Below are 25,410 nucleotides of genomic sequence, written 5' to 3' on the forward strand. Positions count from 1 at the left end.
AGAAAAATATATATTTGTAGACAAAGGTCTCAGCTAATGAATAATGTAAGGGAACAGGGTTTTTTTTGGGGGGGGGGGGATTCTCTAAAAATTAACATTTATCCACTTAATATAACTTAATTTGTCAACTCTGTCAGACGCACTAAAATGCATGCTATTGTAATTTGATCCATCCAACAGCAGTGTAAAGTCTTCAGTAATAATGGTGATGGTAAAGGAGCTAAGTGACTAAAATACATTCTCTACATTTTTTTCTGTGTTCACATGATGAACAATCCAGTTCCTAACTTCCTTAATTCTCTACCCTCCTTTTTAATATTAAACATATAACCAATGTTCTTAGGTAAACCAGACATAAAATAAAAATGTAGTTGAGTTGGTCGTTGTGAGCTTTCCTGTAGCTCAAACAGTAAAGCGTTTGCGGTTGCAACGCCAAGGTCATGGGGTCGACTCCCAAGTAAAGCAAGAACTGATAAGAATGTAACAAGTGTTTGCCAAATGCATAAATGTGACTAATGGCGAGGCAAGGTTAAATTACATGTATTTTCCAAGTATAGAGCATGTATTTAAAATAATACTAAATAAATTATTCAAAAATTTAAGCAATGAATGCTCTGAGTATACTGATTTTATTCAGATGTAACTTTTTACATATTTTAATTTTTATTCATTTCTTCATTTTTAATATAAAGAGGGCTTTTGTGTGTATGACATGTTTTGTCCCTTTTCTCAAGAATTAGTGTATTATTATTGGTGTCAGATTTAAAAAGAAATTAGTACTTTTATTCAGCAAGGATGTATTAAATTGATTAAAAATGCTGTTCTTCTGAACTTTCTATTCATCAGAGAATACGGAAGAAAAAATATGGTTTCCACAAAAATATGAAGCAGCACAACTGTTGTCAGTATTTATAATAATAAAATGTTTCTTTAGCAGCAAAATAGCAAGTTAGAATGATTTCTGAAGGATATGACATGATGAATTGAGTAATGATGCTGAAAATTCAGCTTTGCCATCACAAGAATAAATTACATTTTAAAATGTATTAAAATAGAAAACTGTTTATTTTGATAATATTCCACAATATTACTGTTTTTGGTTAAATGTATTTAGCCTTGGTGACAGTTTCAAAAATATATTTTTTTAAAATATTTCTTGACAATTATGGTCAAGTTTTATATATATCTAAATTTATGAAGCATGTATTTGTTTCCATCAACTTAGTAAATTTTGTTTTAGGAGAGTTTAGATAGTTTTACTGATAATGTAAAGATACTGTTAAGAGAGGGTTTTTATTTAATTTTTTTACAGTGCAGACTATAAGTCTCCACAAAATACTACTTGATATGTCAAATAAAATAAGACACTTTCATCCTCACTTTTGTTTTGTTTTTACCGTTTTTGTGCTAAGAACACCATTGATACATGTTTTTGATATGGGGACATTGCAACTCGTCATTATGACTGTGATGTTTCAGTTTGCTGCTGGAATGACACATTTTTCTCCCCATAAGTCCATAAAAAGAGAATGACTGCTTCATTACTGTGGCAATAAAAGAGCACCTGTAAGAATGCAGTGTAAGCAATGCTAGTGTACAGAGTCCAGATTGTTCAGTCAATCAGTGTTGTGGGAGATGCACTGGATGCATTCAGTGACGGCTCACTCGTAGGGGGATTTACTGACGACTCATACTATCAAGATGCCCTCATGGAAGACTGTCAAACTCATCCTTTATGAGCTTCTGCAGTTCGCATGTCTCTGTATTCCTGTGTTTGTAGTTATGGAGCGCTTTGCTTCAGTCATTCGACTTGTGAAGTCTAGTGACACTGCCTACTGGCTGGTGGTGGCGGCCTCTGTGGCTTATATGGCGTCTACAACCCTGTTTGTGTGGGTTCCTTTGAAATACTTCATCCTTAAGACTCAACGGTTCTCAGAAGTGACTAACTGGTGAGTACTAACCTCTGCTTTTCCATTTTTATACGAGGCTAGTTGATCCATGGACTCTTTTATTATTCAACAGTAACTTTTTAGTTTGAATTTTCATATAAAGTGAAAATGTACACATTATGTCCCCAGACTGATCGTTTCTTTTCAATTTTCACATTTCAGAATCACTGGGGTTTTTTGCCTTCACTGTAAACGGTTCTGCAGTGTAATAACAAATTGTTTTAATATATTCAATATAGTCATAAAAACTAATGATAGAATTGTGTGGGAAAATACTAAAGTTTAGATGAATTTTAGCATGTCACATTACATGTCTAAAAAGTTAATGTCAACTAACTATAAACCAAGCTGCATTATGAGTAAGGCACATCATGGGACCTTTTTTTATGAAAAATTTGAAATCATGCTCTTAGTTTCTAACCTATGTCTCTTGGTTTGTGATGCTAATTGTGTTTAATAATGAAAACACTTTTATTTCTTTTGCAGGAGACCTGTTACACTTGCATATGTGATTCTCAGCACTTTACCATGCTTTGCTATCATCATAGCCAACTCAAAGGTAATGCATTATTCAGTCTCATTAAGGAACGGCTATATGAATATGTGGTAACACTTTAATTGAATGTATTTCCTCTATTAATAACTGTTAATTATGCATAATTACAAGCAACTAACACTAAACCTAAAGTAAGTACATGTTGTTTATTACAATTACTTATTTTGTAATTACATTGTAACAATTGTATATTAAAATAAATATTAGAATCCATATTACATAAAAAATAAAAGTTCTTCAGTGGTCCACTGTATGGTTTGGAGATTAAAATGTTTCATGTTATGTTATTCGTTATAACATATTGGTTCCTAGGTTGATTTAAACATCACTACATTGATGGTTTCCGGAGGACTTGGGAATAATTTGGAACTTTAAAAGGTTCTTAATGGAATTAGGCTGTAAAACTTTTATTATTAAAAGTCTGTATCCATTTGAACGTATACAAACACATTATGCTGTTTCTTTGCTGTTCTGAAAGTAGGATGTAGTAAATACTGTATATGAGACAAATTATAGCAGTTTCGGTATGTAATAAAAACCGTAAGGCTCATCAACACGAACTTTCATAAACAGATCCTCTTTGAGGTACTCAGTAACTCACTGTAGAACAGTAGATTTACTATTAACCCAACGATGGGGTATTATAGACTGTGGAATGTGAATGGAGCTGTATTACAGCCAACTTAAGTCTCTGGTTAAAATCACGAGGCCCGTAGTCTTCAGATGTGCATTACCTGTCAATGCAGTACCCGTTTCTAAAGGGGTTCTAACGGTTTTTGATTGGCTTTTGGTGATACATCTTAGATTTTAATACATCTAAAACTCATTGTCAGTCTTCCATCTCTATTTTCTCTTGGGATGATAAAAGACTTTTTGCTCCTAACACATTCTTCTCTCAGCAACCTTCTGGCCTATTTATTGTTGTGCAGGTTCAGGTTGACGCTGGCATTAAGTATGACCGCTTCACTGAGCTCCCCGTCTCTCTGGTCTTGTTCTCCCTCATGTGTGTGGACATAGTGGAGAGAATTCGTCCTCTTCGTCTGACAGGACAGGGTAAGAGATAATAGCCAATAAATATGGCCAATTAAATGATCTGTCAAAGTTGTGCTCTACCTTAATGTTCTTTTTAAAAAGCAAGCGGATTAGAGCTGGATTTTGAGATGCCGGGTCCGGTTCTGACTCACTTGGAGCAGGTGACATCAGTGTCCGCACAGCTGCAGGCTAACGGATGGGACGGCGACACGTCTCCAAGGTCGGCGGTCAGGAACGGGTCACTCTCAGGCCGTTGGGGAGATGCAGATGCACACGGCCCGCCTCGCACCAGCAGCACAGCATATCTCTACTCCTCTCATTCTCACTCAGGTCCCTTTCGCTTTGTCTGGATACGAGACCCTCGGCATGACCTCTTTATGGCCACCTTCATGTTCTGGTTTGACACCGTGGAAATGGTGAGGGTGGCCGGGATTGATTCGGTGTATTACTCAGCATGGGTGTTTCCCATTTACATACTGGCTTATCTGTCCATCCTGCGTGCTGTTATAACTCCAGACAGTCCTCTGCTGGCTTCATCCAGTGTCCTTTCCCAAGATTTGCCCTTCCTGGTGGTGCGCATATGCCTGGTGGGGGTCTTTGGTTATGTGACCCCCGTGCTGTACATACTAAAGAACATTCTTGCTGCGGTATCTTTTATGTACTTTGTCTTTATGACTAAACTAAAGCTGCTGAACAAAAGAAGCATGTTCTGAGGACATTGTGGGAAACATAGCAGAAGAAAACCATACAGATTTACAGCCCATTAATTTTAACTTGTAAATTATGTTTCAGTCTCCGAATGAAAGTGTATATTTCATGATTGTTATTTTTATGTTTAACATATGACCAAAACTATATATGGATCTGAATGTTTAGTAATTCTATTAATATTTATTGAAAAATATTTTGGTAAATGCTGTTTTATGTGTTAATATTTTGAGTACATTACATGTTTTAAGGCTTTCTGTTTTTGGTGGTTTTCTATGCATCACAATCCATGCCTTTTAAAAACCAAGTTAATGTACATTTTAATTCACTATGCCAAATCTCATTCAAATTTGTAGAATATACCATTTTATTAAGAACATCTGATATTGCAAACATTTATTGTTGGATTTCATTTCAGCATATGAGTGGAGCTATTCCATTGACTTAAGATAATGCAAGCCCATCTTATGCCAGGACATGTTTTGATCATGTAAAAACTGATTGCTTTTCATAAAAAGCCTGAACAGTAATACTTTGATTCTACTCTCATGCATATCAAAAGATGCAGAGAAGCTTTTGAATTTCCATGATGTTCAGAAATCCCCTTGCATCTCATAAATGAATCCTCATATTGCTGCAAACCATAATTCCATCCATCATTTCTTTTTAATTTTAAGAATACATGGAAACACTTGATTTATTATTGTTGTTGTCAGATACAAATGCATTTGTAACCTTGAGAGCTATGACAGTGTGAGAGAATTCATACCGTTCTACATTTTTTTTACTTGATTTTTACTTTTACTATTTATTAAATACATTTTAATATATATGTAGCCTATATTCATATTTTAAATGAATTTTAATAAGGATAATATGCACGTTAGTAAATTTTACAGGATTTTTAATAATTTTTTAAACTTTAATGAACTTTTCCAATAATTTTCAAATGATCAAATTATAATATTATTGATATATTAATTTTATAAATGTATTTGAATTATAAGCCAATTCTAAGGTAATTCTTTTCAAACTTTTTCCTTTAAAAAAATTTCAACAACAATTTTTTTATAGATTATTATGTATTGTCTGTCATAGATTTTCACAGAGAACTATACGTCGATAATTAAAACTTTTTACTTCCAAAATCATTTTTTACAGTATTTTGCAATAAAACTACATGAAATGTCCTTGCAAATGTATTTTTTTCACTGTATATAGTGAAAGTAACTTAACAATTTAACTTACAGCTCCACGATTTTTCTATTAAATGTTCAAACACACACACACACACACACACACACACACACACACACACACACAAACACACACATATATACGCATATACACAAAAATGTTTGGACATTTAATAAAATATATATGACTATATACTGTAGTCAAATAATTTTTATTAAACATCCAAACATTTCTGAAGTCTATGACCACCAGAATATTGCTATATGTAGGCTATCCTAAGAATTCCTGAAGAAATCTCAGAATATAATATTCTTCTTTCTCTGTCTGATACTTATTTCAAGCCTATTTTCTCAGCTTGGCATTATTCCCATCTAACGAATGAGGTGTCATTTATTTGCTCGAAAGGAGCTGATAAAAAACCATCTCTGAGTGTGACTGAATTGTTCGTCTCAGTGTGCCTCTCACAGATTTCAGAATAGAGCTTACTTTTAATTAATTCCATTTAAACTTGACAGTCAGCATGTGAACAGATGCTGCAAATGAAATTGCATGAGCTCTCGCTCGCCTCCTCAGCAGGGGACAACAGAGGGAGAGGAGGCAGCAAGGGCAGACACTCAGATACAGTTTATAGATAAAGAAGAGGAGTGGACTGACTGATAAAGCCCATGATGCAGAAAATGGGCTGAGATTCAATGAGAGGAAGAAGGGAGCACATTTGAATTCAGTCTGTGTTTCTCCTGCGTTACAAGCTTCACTAAGTGCTCAAGCACGCAGTGTAGCAACCGTGAGGGAGGGAAAATGGCAAACTACAGCCACAGAAAGGACACAAGGGGGTAACGCAGGTAATCAGGAGCGCCCCTGATGACACTGAGGGATAAAGAGACAGAAAGAGCCTGTATCCACAGGGGAGGCGAGAGCCGGGAGCAGTCGTGGAGGTAGAGAAGCAGCAGAATGCAGGGAGGAGAGACAGCAGATGGTGGACTCAAGCCTCCTCTGCCTGTGTGGACTGGAGACAAGGTAACCCAGACGTGGCTCGCTTCTGGATTCTGATTGGCCAGAGTGGGCGGGGAAAAACTGACGCAGAGAAAGTCTGGCAGGAAAATGACATTTACACCGTGTATCAATTTTAAACTCTGAGCCTGTGTCTATCTTTGAAAAAAGGGGTGCGGTGAGAGGGGTGGGGTGGGGGTGGGTTTATCTGGGGAGGGCATAAATAAATAAGGCGAGGAAGAAGAGAAGAGCGGATCAAACAAAATCGCACACACCTGGAGCCAGCAGAATGTGAGCCTGTTGGTCTCAAGCATCAGGAGGATGTGAATCACTCACTTTGACTGACTGCATCGCATTCATCACTGTTTGTGGAGGAATGTTCGCTTTTTACACGCTCTGTAAACCAATGGGCTGGACCAGAGGCTGCATGGAACGGAGACAGTTACCTGCTGCTGTGTCTCTTTTCAGACTGATGTGATGGCTTTCCCTTACAGAAAGGGAACCAGAGGCTGTGACTTACAGAAAGAGTGATTTGGCTGCACCATCATCAGGACCCAACTGGATGTTCTCTTGATGTATTGCTGTGGTCTGGGACACTGGCGGAGAGAACAGTCCACCTATGTGAGTAACTGCAGCATGCTCAATGTGATCTTCCACTGTCAGGATGCTCTTGGTTGAAAATACATGAAAATTTAACCTGTAAACATACATTTTTGGGTAAATATCATAAAATGCACTTTATGTTGAACTAGAACCTGTGAAATAAGGGTACATATTGTCATTCTAAGCCTCAAAGTTTCCATTGAGTGACTCTATTATGTAGTATTAAGCTAAAAAAAAAAAAGGGGTGAAGTTCATTATAATGTCCTGACTGTTTTGTTCTGGACTTTTATTATTTCAAAATGGCAACCTGTTCCCTCAGTAGTATTGAGTAAGAGATCAGAACTGAAAAGATACCAAGCTACCTACTACCACCACCATCACCGCAGTATCTCTCTGAGCTTGTCATTCATAACATTTGACATATGAGTACGTACTTTCAGCGGGAACTCGACTCAAACGTAGAAGGTCTAAAAATATCATTGATGCTATTATAAGCCATGTTTTACTGCCACCTGGGCTGCGGCATGGAGAGAAAGTGAGAGAGTGTGTGTAAAAGAACAAAATGAGAAACGCTTGAGTCACTCTGTGTGTGTGTGTGTGTGTGTGTGTGTGTGTGTGTGTGTGTGTGTGTGTGTGTGTCATGATGAATACCTTACCTAAATCCCCCATAGCAGGCGGAAGGGGATCACAGTCACACAGAAGCACACTGAGCTCCAAAGCTGTCAAAGCAAACAGGTAGTAAATAGGCTTATCGTGCCTCAGACCGTATGCAGTGTCAGGCGCAGACCTTAAAGTGCAAAGATAGGAATCATAAAAGCACCGTCTTTTACTGTAACCGCGCGTCAAATGTTTGCAAATCCTCAGAAATGTGCCGTTGGTATTTTCGGCACAGGACGATCATCAGTGTCTTTTGCTATGAGTAGTCAAACTGCCAGCTACATAGTACGATTTGTGTGTAAAATATATTCTAGCACTGCATTGGATATTAACACTGGTTTTCAAATAAATTAACTTGATTGGTAGCCTAATTTCCAAGTAGCCTACCTTCAGTGGAGTCAACATGAAATAAACATCTAAACCCTGTTTTTCTTTATGCATTTTGCCTGCTTTTATTGCGTGTGTGTGGGTGGGGTGGGGTGGGCATACTTGCATACCCTACCTATAGGCGAAAAAAAGTATGAGACAAAAGAAGCATGTCCGAATTCACAGTACTCATGAAAGAGTAGGCAAAAAGTACCCGGATGACCTTCTTCCGGCGAGATTCTGAAGTGTGCATACGATGAACACTTTACTATCCCATGATGAGGCCATGGGAGAGGATTTATGAATGGCAGTGAAGCAACGTAACTGATGCTGGTAGGTCACAATGATAATGACAACATGGCTAATGTAGTACATCAAGATTACATTACACTACATACACTAATACTATGTAGAACATATTTTTTAGTCATCAAGTCATTTTTCAAAGTGAGTGCCTACTCAAGAGAGTATGCGATTTCGGACGCAGCCTAATACTGTATTTGTTACGGGTAATCTGTGTCGATAGTATTCAGTACTATGGTTTTTCATTGATTTGATTATCAGTTTTGCTTGCTCATTCTGTTGATTGGTTTGCTTAAGCCCTGCATTTCTTTCAATTCATTAAATTGTCTGTTGTTCTGTTTAGTTCTCTAGTTTTTGTTTTGAGTTTGAGTTAAATAAAATCATTACTGCTGTGATTAGATCCATTTCTCATCTTTATTTGCAACTGCCTCTGACAATATGAATAAAAATAATAATAGCAATAATAATAATAAATGTTAAAATTAGTTACATACTGCAACTGTAGGTTTTGTTTTAGCAAACACGGGACATGTTCAGAATGGAATGCTAGTATACAACTTTGTGCTGCCTACTGTATACTACAAACTGTATGGCCTACTATTAGCTTTTTAAGTGATAAACATTTCATAATAAACGTTTCAAGCTGCTTCATTTTTATCACGATCATCAGCAAGTGGAGTCAACTTAGTGTTATGGGTAAGCTATAACTATCATTTTGTATTTTAAATCTAGTTTTGTGAAAAAATATCCTAAATTTGGATAGTCATACTTAAAAGTAAAGTACATTGCATTGTAGGATGCAGTTGCCTATTTCAGACAGAACCTCTGTCGTAAAATATTCTATGCATACAGAACATTTTCAGATACTGTATAATGCAGCAATAAATGTATGGTAGTAGTTAGCAATTATAATTAGCATTGAATGTCCTGTTTCACTCTGACATATAGGTCTACATCACATTATATGGACAACAGGTTGCAAATGCGTTTTCATGTTTACTGAAATGATTTTTACTGAAATTATATATTTTTTTATTTAAAAACAAGATTAAAGAGATTATGTGAGGTGGGTTTTTTTCCAACCAAACTCTATTTTTGCCTTCAGTATAGAGAGGGACAGTGTGGGAGCTTTGTGTGATATATTGATGTGTTGAATGTATTGAACTTTCATGTTAAGCCTCTGAAGTGCACTTGGGAGGTGCTGCCTGTTCCAATTCCCTGCCATGTGTTCTTGGTTTCTGTTGTGTATCTATTCCCCTAACATGGATTATACGGCAAGTATTTGTGTCTAAAAGACACAATTTATATTTCATCCAGGTTTACATGACATCTTTTGCAGACACATTTACCACTTCTCTTTGTGGTATAATACTAACAAAATGCTCTTTGACTTGACAGCACTTGTGAACTTGATCAAAGGCTATACCTTGGGTAGGCTACTGTTTGTTTTTTATGTGATTTTTTTTGTTAGATGTGATTCACATAAGTGTGACATTGTGAGGAAGAAACTGACTTAATCCATTATAGTTTCATGAAGAAATCATTAAATGGAATTTCTGTCACTTAGCAGCTGAACTTGACAAGATAAATTATTAAGGCTTTAATATGAGTAGATGGGTTGGAGACACGGCCTAGTTCAGCTTTGACTTTAATGTTCTTCCAATGCGACGTTCAACTCTTGTTTTTTTTTTGGCAGATATTGATCTTGAGTGAACTTGAATTATAATAAGTGTTTATCTGGCTATTGGCAGTGGCTAATGGAAGAGAACCCGTCTCTATCGTATTCTGCCAGAAAATCGGAGACAGGCAGCGGATGAATGCCAATTTCTGGCATTGACATACACCACATAATTTAAATGAAAAGGTTGAGCAAATCCATTCTATTTTGTTTGATAAGCCATTTCCCTCACTCAGAGTGTTTTTTTAACAGTTCGTAGAGTTGAGAGACGCCCCCAAAAAACGTTTGATTAATGTACATGAAACTTTAGCAATGGGCTCATGTATTTCATATCCCTTTGGAACGATGACGATTTAATTGTTTTATGTGAAGAATCATGTGTCACAAGGTGAGGAGGTTTTGAATTCAGGAAATTAATGTAGGCACCAGTACAAAGTGTAAGTTTAAGTGTAACAGGGCTTTAAGTGTGAAATACCGAACCTGTCCTTTAAGCTTCACCAAGGGCATAGATTTGGTTTGAACATTGGGGGTTGAAGAGTAAACCGTTTTAGCTGGGTCCCCTTGTTAGAATTATTTATTTACAAAATGTTAGGTTACCTACTAACTGCAATTAATTAAGTATGTGCAATTAATTTTCTTATACTGAAAATGTTTAGGCCTATTTATTTATTAATTTTGTGGTCAAAATTGACCTCAGTAAATACAATAAAACGTGATAAATTCTAGGGTGGTCATGGGGGGAAAAGCCTTCCAATTAATTTTGGTGCAAGATGATATTTTCTCTTTTTCTCTTCAGTCTTTTTAGATTAGCGCTGTTTGATGTTTCCATATCTTTTTAAAGTAGTAAGAAATCAGATAGGTTGCATATTTTATCATTGCGAAAGGAGCGGCTTGTGCATGGTACACACACCATGGTTTAAAAATATTGGAGTTTTACTTGCTAGTTTTGGTTATTATATTTTACTTGTATATTATCTTAAAAATTATGTGATAAAAAAATAGTCCATTGCAATGTACAAAAAAATCCAATAATCGGCCATTGCAAGATGATACAGTGGTGGAGCCAGAGGGGTGTCCCTTGACATCTGATTGGCCACCCCAAAATTTCATTTGCTACATTGACAGTTCGATCCTGATTGAAATTTAATTTGACCTGTTGTTTATGTATATCAACGTTGAGTATTAAGATACAAATTAACATTAGTTACAAGATACATAAGATTAAGTATAAGGAAGGATCACATCCTGTACTAGAAGTGGAGCTGTTCAAAAACCCTGCCGTGCCACGGTGCCACAGAGCGCCATTTGCATACTTTTCCATTAAAATACATTATAGTATTTTCAACATTTTTTCAGCGTTGATCAGATCTGTTTGATTTGTTGTTACTACCAAACTTGTTACAGAATGGACCTATCATATTTACAGAGAGAAGGCTGGATTTAGTTGATGGTTATGAAAACCATACCATGCTGTTTTGCAGTATGCTTTGACCTATTGCAGAGGCAGGACAGGGAGTGTTTGAACAGTCCCGGAGGATTATGAGCATTGCTCATCCTGTTTTATAGAGACATACAATCTGTCTGACAACACTGGGCAGGACGTGCCCTGTGCTCCACCTTATTCTTTCTATCTTTTTAAATCTCCTCTCCCAGCTGTTGGGGGGGCTGGATTGGCTGCTCATGAGTTCCTGCCTCCAGTACTATGGGGCGGAGCATCATCCAGATGTTACGTTGCATATCCATGCAGTATTTTAATGCATTGCCGGGCAGAGGGGCTGAGGAGGGAGAAAATGTTAGACACAAGAAGATCAAATTTTGTAGTTTTTGTTATGTCATGGTCATGTCAGTAGCTGTACACATCATGTAGGTGGTGGCCAATGGCCACTGTGTATCTTATCAAAGCCTAACTTCGGTGGGACCAGACACCAGCGCAAATGGGCCACAGATCTCAGAGGTGAATTTGGAAATTGAGGGCATCAGTCTCCGGTTCTCCTTCTCCTCTTTGCAGAAATGCCTAGAACTCTTAAGAATAAAAACGTCTCTTGGGTGAGTACTGTCTGAAACTAAAAGGGTAAGCCCTAAGGTTCATTGTAAGTGTGCGTCTAGCTAAATTGTCATTCAAGGCACATGGATTTCGTTGGGAAAGTTGGCTTTAGATGGAGCTCTATGAGCTCTTTTTTGACAGTGTGTGAGGGTCAGTTTGTGGTTATAATAATTTTTTTTAAAGATCCTCAATAGCATATAAAGGAGCAGCCCATCAAATGCCACAACATTAGCCTTTATGTATAATATAATTTAGTTTGTCATTAGCACAATGATCTTGCGAAAGTGGTTTGAGGTTTGAAAACGCTGCTCAGCGAGACTAAAAATTGCTCCATGGTCCCTGAAGACCCTATAAATTTGATTTATAATGCCATATTCAAACAGATGTGCAGGGAAAGATGCTTTCATGTCAGGACGCATTTCAAACAGGCATAATGAGTGACCTGAATGCTGTTAAGAACAAGGATTACTGAGGGGGGAAAAAACTCCCAGAAACACAAAATAAGCTCTTCTGGAGTATTGCAAGTCACATAGGCAATATTTTAGATACAAAAAAGAGGCATATATTCTAGTTGATACTGGACTAAATTTGATTTATCATTAAAGTCAGCAATAACTTAATTGAACCCCTCAAAAGGTTCCTATAAACTTACGAACTCTGCTTTTTAAAGGGACAGTTCACCTGGTCCTGTAAAGAAGATTTTTTTGGACCCCATACTTTCATTGAATGGATATAGTTGAAACATGATATGAAAGAAGAAAGAAAGAACATGAAAGAAGATAATCAAACAGGTTTGAGATGACATGAGGGTAAATGATGACAGAATTCTTATATTTGGATGAAGTGTCACTTGTCACCAAGAACTAAGGTTAGGTTTAGGGTTTTGCAGTCTCTCACAGAAATGCTGATTTTTTTTGGTGTGATTGTAAGGTCAGACAGATGTTTGTCTTCCAGCTGGATGTGTTTGTGTGTGTGAGGTTGAATGGACCAGAGGAGAGAGGTGCTGAAGCTGGAACTCCAGCAGTATGTGTCCGCCTAGTTGTGCTCTTCTGAGAAGTGTATTACTGAGCGTGGCTTTACACTGCACACACCCCTCTGTAAGAGGCTTATAGATTCACTCTGTGTGTGTGTGTGTGTGTGTGTGTGTGTGTGTGTGTGTGTGTGTGTGTGTGTGTGTGTGTGTGTGTGTGTGTGTGTGTGTGTGTGTGTGAAAAGCGTAATCCAACTGCATGTGCTTTCACATGCATATCAATGCATGTTCATTATGTATTATTTATGTATGTCTAAATGTGCAGGTCTATAAAATAATTTTATAAACAGGCAAAGAGCTGTGTCCCTATTTTGATTGCACTGTAGGCTAAGGCAATCTATACTTGACAATGTAGCAGACATTTTTCACACTCACAGACACTCATTCAGGTAGTGTTGCTGACGTAAAGTGTCTCACGCTAAGATTTGTCAACTAGTAATTTAGTAAATGCATCTGTGTTCCCTTGTAAAAAAAAAAGTATAGTTTATTGTATTTGAAATATATTATCTTTTTCAATAGTACATTGCACATATACTAACAAAATTGTTCTATCTTTAAATATATTAAAAGTAGGATATTGCATCATGCTTTTACTTATTTTTACTATACAAATTTTAACACACTTTAAAATAACTGTAGCCTACTTTAGTATACTTTCTAAAAATTCAGTTTATATTTTAAAAGTGTATTTATTTGCACTTTATTAAAAATATATTTTAGGTATATTTTAACAGTGTGGTGGAAATGATCATTGTAACAATGCATCAAAAGTATACTTTCAAAATACATTATAGTATACAATAGTATTTTGTAAAGTATAGCTAAGTATTAATTGTCTATTAATGCCTGTAGCCTCGTGGCCAAGCGCTGTCATATAGCGCTGTTGTGCTTCGGGAGACCCGAGTTCGAGTCCCGGACCTTTCCCGATCCCGCCCCCGCTCTCTCTCCCACCTCACTTCCTGTCTAGCTACAGTCCTATCCTAATAAAAGGCGAAAACGAATAAATAATATGAAATAAATCTTTTAAAAAAAATATATGTATGTATATATATATATATATATATATACACTTATGCTTGTATGTTTCGAAGAGACTCGTAATTAATTTGTAATGTACCTGTAACACAATTAAAGTAGACTTTAATATCACTAATCAAGCATGTAATTAGTCCCTACACAGACATATAATTAAAGTATTCTAAGTATACTCGAAGTTGGTCCAATTTAGTACACAAAAGTACACTAAATACACTTAAAATGATGATTTACTACAATTTAATTAAAACTAAAATATACTTAGTACAAAATTAGTTGTTTCAAAATAGCACACTTCAAGTTAATTAATCATTTAATTTTTCACCAGGGTGCTCATGGAATGATCATGACGGCTTGTGTGTGTATGTGTGTGGGTTGATGACATTTAAAAGAGAGAAACATTTAAAAAAAAAAGGATAGTTGTATTGTTCATACTCTTGGCTACACAATTTTTTGTAATTTTTACTAGGTTAGATGATAAAAAAAATTATTTTGTAAGAATCTAAAGAAATGAAGAGAACCAGATATACTACTTTCCAGTGAGTACTCTAGAATCAAGCATTTGAATTAAATATTGGTTAATAATTAATGTATGTGTACATTTTATAAGAACACAGAATGCATCAACATTAACTCTTGTGGAATTGAACGTTAATTTTAATAATACAAATTATAATCAAAAGACTTTTGACGGACTGAATTACTTATGGCCAATTCCATTATGATTTTCATGACTATTTAATTGCCTAATATATTTTATAAATATGCATATAAACAAAAGATAATAAAACTAGTATCCAAAATAGCAAACCATTCAGGGTGATCCAAATAAACTATGACAAAATAACAATAACTGGAGGCACAATATTTAGTGTCTTGCATGTATGGTTCTGATCCACTTTCTCACTTTTTTCTCTGAAAGGTTTGAGTTAGTGCTTTCCCAATTTTTTTTGTATTTGACTTCTTTATAGGATGCTATTTAGAGCTTTTCCTTACTTCTATCAAAACAAGTTTACAAGATACATCCAAACACTGAAGAGAAATGCACATACTAAAAGAGTCTCTCTCTCTCTCTCTCTCTCTCTCTCTCTCTCTCTCTCTCTCTCTCTCTCTCTCTCTCACACACACACACGTACAGGATCACCATCGCTACTCACAGGTGTACATGCACCTTTAATTCTCTGTCATCTGATTAGTGCCATATATAGGTCATCTAGAAAGATGTATGGTCTTTAGTGGGCTATAATGATAGTTTATAGTAATTATAATTGATTGTATATAATATAAAAATAATAGTGTCTACAGTATTTCCAAAAGCTGTGTATCCCAGTCAGACTGACGTATTTGGGTGCAAATTCACCACTTGGTATAATGGCTATGTAATATTTGGCCCAGTGTTTGCTCCATGTGTCATGCTGGTGAATCATACTCCTGCTGTTGTTTATGCATTTAAAATGTCCAATTTTCTGTCATGTTTTGTTGTGTGAATAAAAATATCTGATTTTAAGAACATTTTGATACTTTTGTACAATAAACAGTTTTACGCATCTGTTAGTTCCGGTTAAATTTGATTGTTAAGATGTCGATCTATTATGCTGATATTGCAGTCCATGAACAATGGGCCTTTACACTGTGGAATTTTTATTATTAATATTATTATTATATATTAGTGACTTTTTCTATAGGTTACATCATTTCACCAGTAGGTGGCGACAAGTGACTGTAATATGAGTGAATCATTCCATCATCCGATTTGTTCCAAACACTTTCAGTCAGGCCAAAAAAAACAAAACACTTTTATTTCAGAAATAATTGGAATAGCGTTATGGCAGAAATGGTAAAAGTAGTGTTCTAGTATGCAATTTCGAATTCAGCCAATGTCTTCATAATTTTGTAACTGAATCCTTCACTTAACCAAATCGACTTATGACATTTGAAGCGGCCCCCATTTGAAACTCATATCTGACAAGTCATGATTTAGTTAATTGAGACCTGACTTAACCTAAATTCACCCTTATTTTAAATACACTGATATCAATAGGCCTGCGAGATTAAGTTTAGTTGTAAAATTATGTTTTTTTCGGGTTAAATGGATAGTTCACCCAAAAATGAAAATTACCCCATGATCACCCTCAAGCCACCCTAGGTGTATATGAAATTCTTCTTTCAGAAGAAGAATACAATCGAAGTTATATTAAAAAATGCCCTGGCTCTTCCAAGCTTTATAATGGTAGTGAATGGCCGTTTCTGTTTTGAAGTCCATAAAAATGCATCCATCCATTATAAAAGTAGCCTAATCCACACAGCTCTGGGGGGTTAATAAAGGCCTTTTGAAGTGAAGCGATGCGTTCGTGTAAGAAAAAGAAAAATTCTTCCGGCAGACGGATACGCAAGTCGATTTACGCCAAAAGAGTAATAAACTATTTCGTCATAAATCGATGCATACGGCCGTCTGCCGGAAGCTAGATATTGAAGTCGATAAAGTTTTAAATATAGATATTTTTCATACACAAACACATTGCTTTGCTTCAGAAGGCCTTTATGGGGAGTAGCCTTGTGGGGAGCTACTTTTATCATGGATGGATGCACTTATATGGACTTCAAAAGAGAAACGGCCATTCACTGCCATTATAAAGCTTGGAAGAGCCGGGACATTTGTTTAAGACTCCGATTGTATTTGTCTGAAAGAAGCATGTCATACACACCTATGGCTTGAGGGTGGTCATGGGGCAATTCTATCCCTTTAACCGTTATCTCCATGTAAAAAACGTTATGTCGACTACGAGTTGTACTTACGAATATATCTACCTCATATAGGCCTACAGAATATCAGTTTTGCTAATCGTGCGGGTTTGCAGCTCGTGCTTGGAGCAACAGATGCCACTATGTGGAATAAAGCCCTTCAGAGCGGGGGAGGGTGGAGTGGTGTGGCAAACTCCACTGTACAGCGAGAGACTCTCACACTGCTTGTGTGTCCACTCATGGAGAGACTTTCGGTCCTCATCGTTTGCGACAACAATCAGATAAACCTGAGGCTCGCGATGTTATGAATTTCACAACGCGCAAAACATGCAGTAAAACCTGCTTAGGGTTCATCTGACAAAGTTGGCTGGCTGTCCTGGGACGGAACAGATTAAAGGGGATAGTGCATGGATATTTCTCAGTCGTTGGTCAATCTCGGCTGTGAGAGCACAGAATTGACCACTACTTAAGCTGTTAATCGTGGAGAAACGAAAAGAAAAACGAGCAAGTGGGCATGCCACCCAAGAAAAAGGTAAAACATCTTCTGTGTTAGAGCATTTGTGTGTGTGAGGGAGTGATGGTGAGGTAGCCATGAGAGTGTCATTCGAGGAGAGTGCCATCTGTTGCTTTCAGCTGTAATCCATGAGAGCTTGAGCTGCTCTGCATCATTGCTTTTATGTACCATGGAGCGTGTGCAGCAGTACTGGGGTATAGAGCGTTCTACCTATGCTGGATGTTTTCTGTCAAAAGAAAAATAGGCTAGTCCCGAAAATGTAACCTCCATGCGACAGGTTGCGCAATCATTGCAATGCTGAAAGTGATGGAATTGTGCTGAGCAGTGTTATGAACGTAATCCTTTTCCAATTGTCAGGATTACAAAACTCAGCTGTTTCTCAAATGATCTCTAAATATAGAACAGGTGTGGGGTTTTGTGTGTATATTTTTGGGGAAAATACCTGGATAACTGGTTTGCTTTACTAGATGCCTAAAACACTTGACCTGGCAAAGGGGCATTAAACCTCCTTTTTGGTTTCTGATATATATATATATATATATATATATATATATATATATATATATATATATATATATATATATATATATATATATATTTTTATATATATATATATATATATATTTATATATATATAAAAAAAATATATATATATAATGTGTGTGTGTGTGTGTGTGTGTGTGTGTGTGTGTGTGTGTGTGTGTGTGTGTGTTTGTGTGTGTGTGTGTGTGTGTGTGTGTGTGTGTGTGTTTGTGTGTGTGTGTGTGTGTGTGTGTGTGTGTGTGTGTGTGTGTGTGTGTGTGTTTGTGTGTGTGTGTTTGTGTGTGTGTGTGTGAAAATATTTCACGTTAAGTAGAAGATAAAAAGAAGAAGATAAGATAAAAAGACTTGTTTCTATATTTCATGTTAAATTTAATTTATTTTTCTTACCCCATTGGCAAAAATAAATAAATAAACTCAACAAGATAATTTTTTCTAAAACCAGTTCCTAATGTCTAATTTAATTTAGCTTGTCATAATCTCGTTTTATGCGTAGATAGTTTTCATAGATCTTTTTACAAGAAAACAAGATCGATTCGAAAAATTTAAGTTCAATAACTTTTGTCGGTCAGAAAACGATAAAAATTTTGTTGCAAAGAAGTTCATGTTTTGTAGCTGCAGGTTGGTGAGTATGTGTGAAACTGTCTCTGTCTGCAGTGTTGTCCGCTGGACAGGACGAGTTTGTATTTGTCTCTTTCTCTCCAAATCCTGGATTGACGCATGCTATCTTAATCTCCTTACAGAGAAGCAATCATGACCAGGAGCAACAGCCAGAAAGAGAGACGTACTGTCCACTGGTGTAGCTTGGCCTAACGTCTCTCCCACAGTTCTCATAGTGGGCTGTTTTTGTGTTTAGAAAGGACCATATCTGTACCTGCTATAGATTGCCCCTAACTAGTGTTAAGATGATATAAAAAATACAGGTTGACATTATCATTGTCCACAAGGGGAAGAAATTATCTATGGGATTGAGTCAAAAAACCCGTAGAGCGAGTTCCTGTTTTTATTAACATTTGATATGTATGTCTTTGAAGTGAGTGTTATTGAATGCTTTGGTAATATGCAGTGTTTTTTATAGAAAAACACTAAAATCATCTCTTAAAACTGATAAATGTGATAAACACTTCTTATCATTTTAACATAGCGACCATTTTTTCTAGCAGAGCCTTTTTGTATATATTGTGTGTTATTTAAAGGGATAGTTCATCTAAAAATAAACAATTCTGTCATTCATTTCTCACCCTCACGTCGTTCCAAACCTGTAAGACCTTCGTTCATCTTCGGAACACAAATTAAGATATTTTTGATGAAATCTGAGGTTAAGTAATAAATGACAGAATTTAAATTTTTGGGTGAACTAACCATTTAAAGTGGAGAAATGCCACTTCTAGTATTAAATAATTATAAAATTGATAAGACATTCTTTATTGTACTTACATGCTTATCTATCTATTACTAGATGATAGCATCACTTACTTACAAATTACAAGTATAAATTGTAAAAAAAAAAAAAAAAAATTCTATACAGTCATTACTTTAAAGTGCACAAACAATACCATTTGGCATATCCATGAATACAGATCAGTTGAATACCTGGGCGACATGCCAGAGCTCATTTAGCAACAGTCATGAAATTAGATCAATTAGATTAGGACTTAGTTTCGAATAAGAAAGTGTGCTGCTCCACCATCCACAGATTTGTCCTCAGTTTTGTCTACTCAGAGCTCAGGAAATCCTCAGCCATACATTCACCTGAAACTGAACTTAGCCTTGAATCTATTTAATTAAACTCTCAGTTGTAATACAGCATATAGTGTTACTGTCTGAAAGGAATATTTTTCTCTACATTTGTGGCTCCCGCTGTACTCCCAGTGTTGAAGTAAAAGGTGCTGACTCACTAAATGGATCTGACCCAAATCTTATGACATGTTATGTGGTGCGGTAGTAGGAGTCACACAGGTTGCAGTAGATGAATGTTGGAATTCGGCCCAGGACTCAAACCGTTATTGCACTAGACTAAACAAAATCCACTAGTGTGATACTGTTATGCACTTGTGTCTTTTAATCACAATCTTTTAACGAACCTAATTATTAAAAAACACAACACAATTAATTTAGTTATTTGTATGAATTAAAAAACCCTTTCGTTACTAGGCTACTTATTTTAATGATTAGAACAATATATTGTACTTTAAGGGGAAATCTAGATTTTAAAAATCATACACCTCATAAAAAATTTACTGCATGAGGTTTCCATAGCAACGTCTGTTCTCGCCTCTATCCCTTACAGCTTTTAATGCAGGCACACACACAGTCCTCGGTTGCATTGATACAATACTGATAAGAAGGAGTTTTCCTCATTTGTATCTCATAATATCATCAATCTGAATTATGTTGTCAATGTTTGTAATTGAATGTTTCATCCAATTGCATGAATTGTAGCTTTAACAAAAAAAAAAACTTAGTGTCTTAGAAAATGTATTATTTAGTTAAAATACAGTAATGCAAATTATGACTGTCTGGTCTGTTCAATCAGTCCAGTTTTATAAAAGATGTAGTAGGAATTTACATTAAGTTGAGTCAAGTTAAGTCACCTTTATTTATATAGCGCTTTTTACAAAACAGATTCCGTGATAGCAGGAAAATAATGCAACAAAGTTCCCTTTCGTAGTCACTCCGAGTTACGTCGGATGACGACGAATGGGGGACGAATGGGGGTTTCGCTTAGAACACCTATCGACTTCGAGTATTACAAAACGAGCCAATGGCGATGAAATGCCATGGGTCTGCGGAATTTGCATAGCGTAACTCCGCCCCACCTCGTGGGTATAAAAGGAGGACGCTCGGCAACATGCAGATATGTTTTCGCTTCGGAGCCAAGAATATTTCTTCACTCCACAATCATCTCTGACTTCGCTCTATGAGACGAGCTTCTCTCTCCGGTGTTGGTGTGACGGCGATCTGCAGCGAGCTCACAGTGCCTGCTGATCTGTGCAGTGATCTGCCAGTGTGTGTGTGTCTCCCTGTGCGCTTCAACATCGCGGAGTTTTTTTCTCCTCTCATAAAAGAGCTCGCACGCGGCACGTCTTTTTAAAGACGGCTCGCCCGTGCATTTCTGGTTGCAGCGGACTTGTATCGGACTCTGATGGGCACGAGCGCTGTCTAGTGTGTTTGGGGTTGGTCTGGAACATGGCGCCGACTCTGTGTCCACGCCCCAGCCCCCCCTCTTTAATGACGGTGCCCGCTAGCGAACTGATGATTCCACAAGTCTACCCTCGGGTGGCCCGTGTGTTTTCATTTGAAGCTACAGAGGATGATGCTGTGTCTGTAGCAGCATCACTAGGTGGGCTTGATTCTACTGGAAATGACGACTCTTCACAGCTGCCACCCTTTGGTGTGCATACGGCTGTGCCTGAGTCTGATCCGGAGATGATGGCCATGCTTTCCAGGGACGATTGGTTTTTGGGTGAGGCCGCCGACGCGTCCACGGCAAACCCCAATATCTTTCCTCCCGGACGTGCATGATGAGTTCACGGGTCCTCTCGTTGGTCTCATCTGCCTTTCCTCCCCTCAGGGGCCGCTGCCCATGGGTACACTGGGGTTCCCCCGGTTGAACGCTCTGTTGCCATGCTACTGTGTCCTCAGAGTGCTTCCCGGCGCAATCCTAAGCACCCGTCCAAGCCTGTAGTTCTTTTCGTCACAGTAATCTGTGGCGAAATCCTATAGTGCCACAGGACAGGCAGCTGCCTCACTGCATCCCATGACCGTTCTGCTGGTCTACCTGACCCAGACGCTCATGGACATGCAGGAGGGCGGGACTGACCCGAGGCTCTTCAGTGAGCTGCGCGCCGCCACTGACCTTGCTCTCCGAGCGATGAAAGTGGCCGTACGCTCTCGGAGTCAGGTGATGTTCACCAGTTTGGGGCTGACCGGTCTGATGTGCAAGATGTCGGGCGGACCCGTCTGCTCGACACCCCCATCTCCCAGGTCGGCCTCTTCGGCGGTGCGGTTGAGTGCTTCTGCCCAACAGTTCTCAACCGCCCGTGGGCAGATTGAGGTTATTCTGCCCGACGGCCCCGCCGTCCGCTCAGATCCCTCAGTCTGCCCACCGCCGAAGGCTCCCTCCCACGGTTCCAACCCCGCCCGTTCATCCTGGCCTGGCTCTGGAAGACCGTAGGGGGATGCCACAGCCCTCTCCAGCCCCGCACCCCGCTAAACGCCGGGTTAAGCGGCACTTTTGAGATGGGCTGCTCAGAGATGAGACTCAGTTCTTTCCAGGAGTTGGTAGCAGGGCCACTCCTTTCCCCGGTGGAGGGCTGGGGAAGAATCCTTATTCAGGAAGAACTGACTCTCTCCTCTCTGAGCATACAGTTCTCGGACGACACAGAGCGCCGCCCACAAGCCGTGCTCTCCTCTTCCCCCTCTGCCCCAGAGGTGGTTGACACGGCATGCCGTTCACGGACCGTTTCGCCCCTGTCCCCCTCTGTCGCCAGACCCCTGACAGAGCAGGCCCCCGTGGAACGCTGGTCCTTCCCTGGCCTCCTCTGTCAGGGTGCGGTTATGACCTTGCCCCCACACCGGGCCGCTATGCCGCCCTCGTCTGGGCTGGTCATTTCCGCTTCGCTGCACCACCGGGGGGACGTCTGTGGTTCTTCACTCCGCTGGCACAGTTGGGAGCCTGCACTAGAGCTCCCTATCTGTTCAGCTGGGTCGTGCGAACCATCGGCTCGGCTATGCGATTCAGTTCGCACGGTCTCCTCCCGGCTTCACGGGAGTCCGCTCCACTTTGGTCGGTGGCTATGCCCCTATCATGAGAGCGGAGGTTGCTCCCTACTGGCGAAGGGTGCGATTGAGACTGTCCCTCCAGCCGAGATGAGGTCCGGGTTAACAGTCCCTACCTCATTGTCCCGGAGAAGTCTGGTGGGTTACGGCCAATCCTGGACCTATGCATCTGAACCGCTCCCTTCTCAGGCTGCCGTTCAAGATGCTCCTGGCCAAACGCATTTCTGGATGTGTGCGGCCACAGGATTGGTTTGCAGCGATCGACCTGAAGGACGCCTACTCTTATGTCTCCGTTCTCCTTCGACTCAGACCGTACCTACGTTCTGCTGTCAGGGCGCGCGCATGTCAGTACGCTGTTCTCCCATTCGGGCTAGCCCTGTCTCCTCGCGCCTTCACAAGGTTGTTGAGGCAGCCCTTGTTCCTCCATGGGAACACGGGGTTCGCATCCTGAACTATCTCGGTGACTGGCTGTCTTAAGCTCACTCCTGAGACCAGGTTTGTGAATACAGGGACCCAGTGCTCCGGCACCTAGCTCGTCTGGGCCTTCGGGTCAACTGGGAAAGGAGTAAACTTTGCCCCGTGCAGAGGAGCTCTTTTCTCGGCATGGACTTGGTCGCCTTCTCCACTCAGCCATTAAACAAGAGTGCGGTCCCACTGAAATTGTTTCAGAGGCTCCTGGGGCATATGGCATCTGCAGCTGCGGCAACGCCGCTCGGATTGCTTCATATGAGACCGCTTCAGCTGTGGCTTCGCGATCGAGTCCCGAGGTGGGCATGGCATCATGGCACGCTCCGAGTTACAGTAACTCCGACCTGTCGTCAGACCTTCACCCCGTGGTGGAACCTCAGTTTCTACGGGCCGGTGTTCCCCTAGAACGAGTTTCCAGGCATGTTTTTGTCTCCACAGATGCCTCTTCCACGGGCTGAGGCGCCATGTGCAACGGACATGCTGCCGCGGGCTCCTGGACAGGACCCCAGCGCCTTCTGCTTGTCAATTGCCTCGAGTTGCTGGCAGTACGCCTTGCCCTGCACCGTTTCCTCACGTTGCTCAGGGGTCAACACGTACTAGTCCGTTCAGACAATACCACGACTGTAGCGTACATCAACCGTCAGGGTGGTCTACGCTCCCGCCGTATGTCGCAACTCGCACGCCACCTTCTCTTATGGAGTCAGAAGCACCTGAGGTCCCTTCGTGCTATCTACATTCCGGGAGATCGGAACTTTGCAGCCGACGAGCTGTCTCGGTTTCGGCCCATCTCCGGCGAATGGAGACTCCATCCCCAGTCGGTTCAGCTGATTTGGGACCAGTTCGGGGACGCACAGTTAGATCTGTTTGCCTCTCACGACTCGACCCATTGCGCCCTGTTCTATTCCCTGACCGAGGGCTCTCTCGGCACGGATGCACTGGCGCACAGCTGGCCGCGGGGCCTACGCAAATATGCGTTTCCCCCAGTGAGCCTTCTCGCACAGACCTTGTGCAAGATCAAGGAGGACGAGGAGCAGCTCATTCTGGTTGCGCCGTATTGGCCCACCCGGACCTGGTTCTCCGAACTGGTACTCCTTGCGACAGCACCTCCTTGGCCAATTCCTCTGAGGAAGGATCTCCTTTCTCAGAGACGGGGCACCCTTTGGCACCCTCGACCCGATCTCTGGAGGCTCCACGTGTGGCTCCTGGACGGGACGAGGCAGGTTTGAGTACCCTGCCACCAGTGGTGGCGGCTACCATCACTTCCGCTAGAGCATCGTCCACGAGACATGTCTATGCGTTGAAGTGGAACCTCTTCGTCAACTGGTGCTCTTCTCGTCGAGAAGACCCCAGGAGATGCTCGATCTCTGTCGTGCTTTCCTTCCTGCAAGATGGGTTGGAGCGAAGGCTGTCTCCCTCCACCCTGAAGGTGTATGTGGCCGCTATCGCCGCATATCACGAAGCAGTTCAAGGTAAGTCTCTGGGGAAGCACGACCTGATCGTCAGGTTCCTGAGAGGAGCGAGGAGACTGAATCCTCCTCGCCCTCCTCTCGTTCCCTCTTGGGACCTCTCAGTGGTCTTAAATGCCCTGCAGAGGGCTCCCTTTGAGCCTCTGCAATCAGTTGAGCTTAAGTTCCTGTCTATGAAGACAGCGCTCCTGGTTGCATTGGCCTCCATCAAGAGGGTAGGGGATTCTCCGTTGACGAAGCGTGCCTGGAATTCGGGCCCGGTCACTCTCACGTGATCCTGAGACCCCTGCCTGGATATGTGCCCAAGGTTCCCACCACTCCCTTCCGGGACCAGGTGGTGAACCTGCAAGCGCTGCCCCGGGAGGAGGCAGACCCAGCCTTGGCACTGCTCTGTCCAGTACGCCATGTCTTACCAACAGCAAGGCCGACCGTGCCCCCTTGGGGTGACAGCCCACTCCACCCGGAGTGTGGCTTCCTCTTGGGCTCTAGCACATGGCGCCTCGCTGGCAGACATTTGTAGAGCTGCAGGCTGGGCGACACCCAACACATTCGCCAGATTCTATAATCTCCGAGTGGAGCCTGTGTCCTCTCGTGTACTCGCTTCAGTTAGCTAGTACTGGACCCGCTCAGGTGTCTTCGCTTGCTCGCCATTCCACTCCACGGACTGGATACGTGCGATTATTCCTCAGGTGAGCCTTCCTCTTGAAGCCCTGAGTTCCTCCAGCACTGTTGATGCTGGCGCCAGTGTCT

The 25,410-nt window shown here is 40.3% G+C and overlaps 2 protein-coding genes across 5 annotated transcripts in view; both read left to right on the forward strand.

Moving 5' to 3' along the window:
- The first annotated feature begins 1,614 nt into the window (after positions 1 to 1,614).
- Positions 1,615 to 4,981, forward strand: tmem236 (transmembrane protein 236). Its single transcript, XM_077230881.1, has 4 exons — positions 1,615 to 1,949; positions 2,436 to 2,508; positions 3,435 to 3,558; positions 3,640 to 4,981. Exons 1-4 carry the CDS (start codon positions 1,702 to 1,704, stop codon positions 4,248 to 4,250), a joined length of 1,056 nt encoding a protein of 351 aa, XP_077086996.1. The 5' UTR covers positions 1,615 to 1,701; the 3' UTR covers positions 4,251 to 4,981.
- Positions 4,982 to 6,548: 1,567 nt separating this feature from the next.
- cacnb2b (calcium channel, voltage-dependent, beta 2b) overlaps positions 6,549 to 25,410 on the forward strand; it is a 41,084-nt gene continuing 22,222 nt past the window's right edge. For 2 of the 4 annotated variants that reach the window (XM_077230242.1, XM_077230248.1), the window contains exon 1: positions 17,253 to 17,422. In XM_077230242.1, the coding sequence (XP_077086357.1) occupies positions 17,405 to 17,422 (18 nt within the window). In that variant the 5' untranslated portion in view covers positions 17,253 to 17,404. Of the gene's footprint in view, positions 7,054 to 17,252; positions 17,423 to 25,410 lie in introns of those variants that run through there. The other 2 variants (XM_077230240.1, XM_077230255.1) reach the window with 2 other exon arrangements.

This window comes from Siphateles boraxobius, unplaced genomic scaffold (assembly GCF_051911475.1).
Source record: "Siphateles boraxobius isolate OS27281-9 unplaced genomic scaffold, OSU_SipBor_1 1, whole genome shotgun sequence".
Classification (NCBI taxonomy): Eukaryota; Metazoa; Chordata; class Actinopteri; order Cypriniformes; family Leuciscidae; genus Siphateles; species Siphateles boraxobius.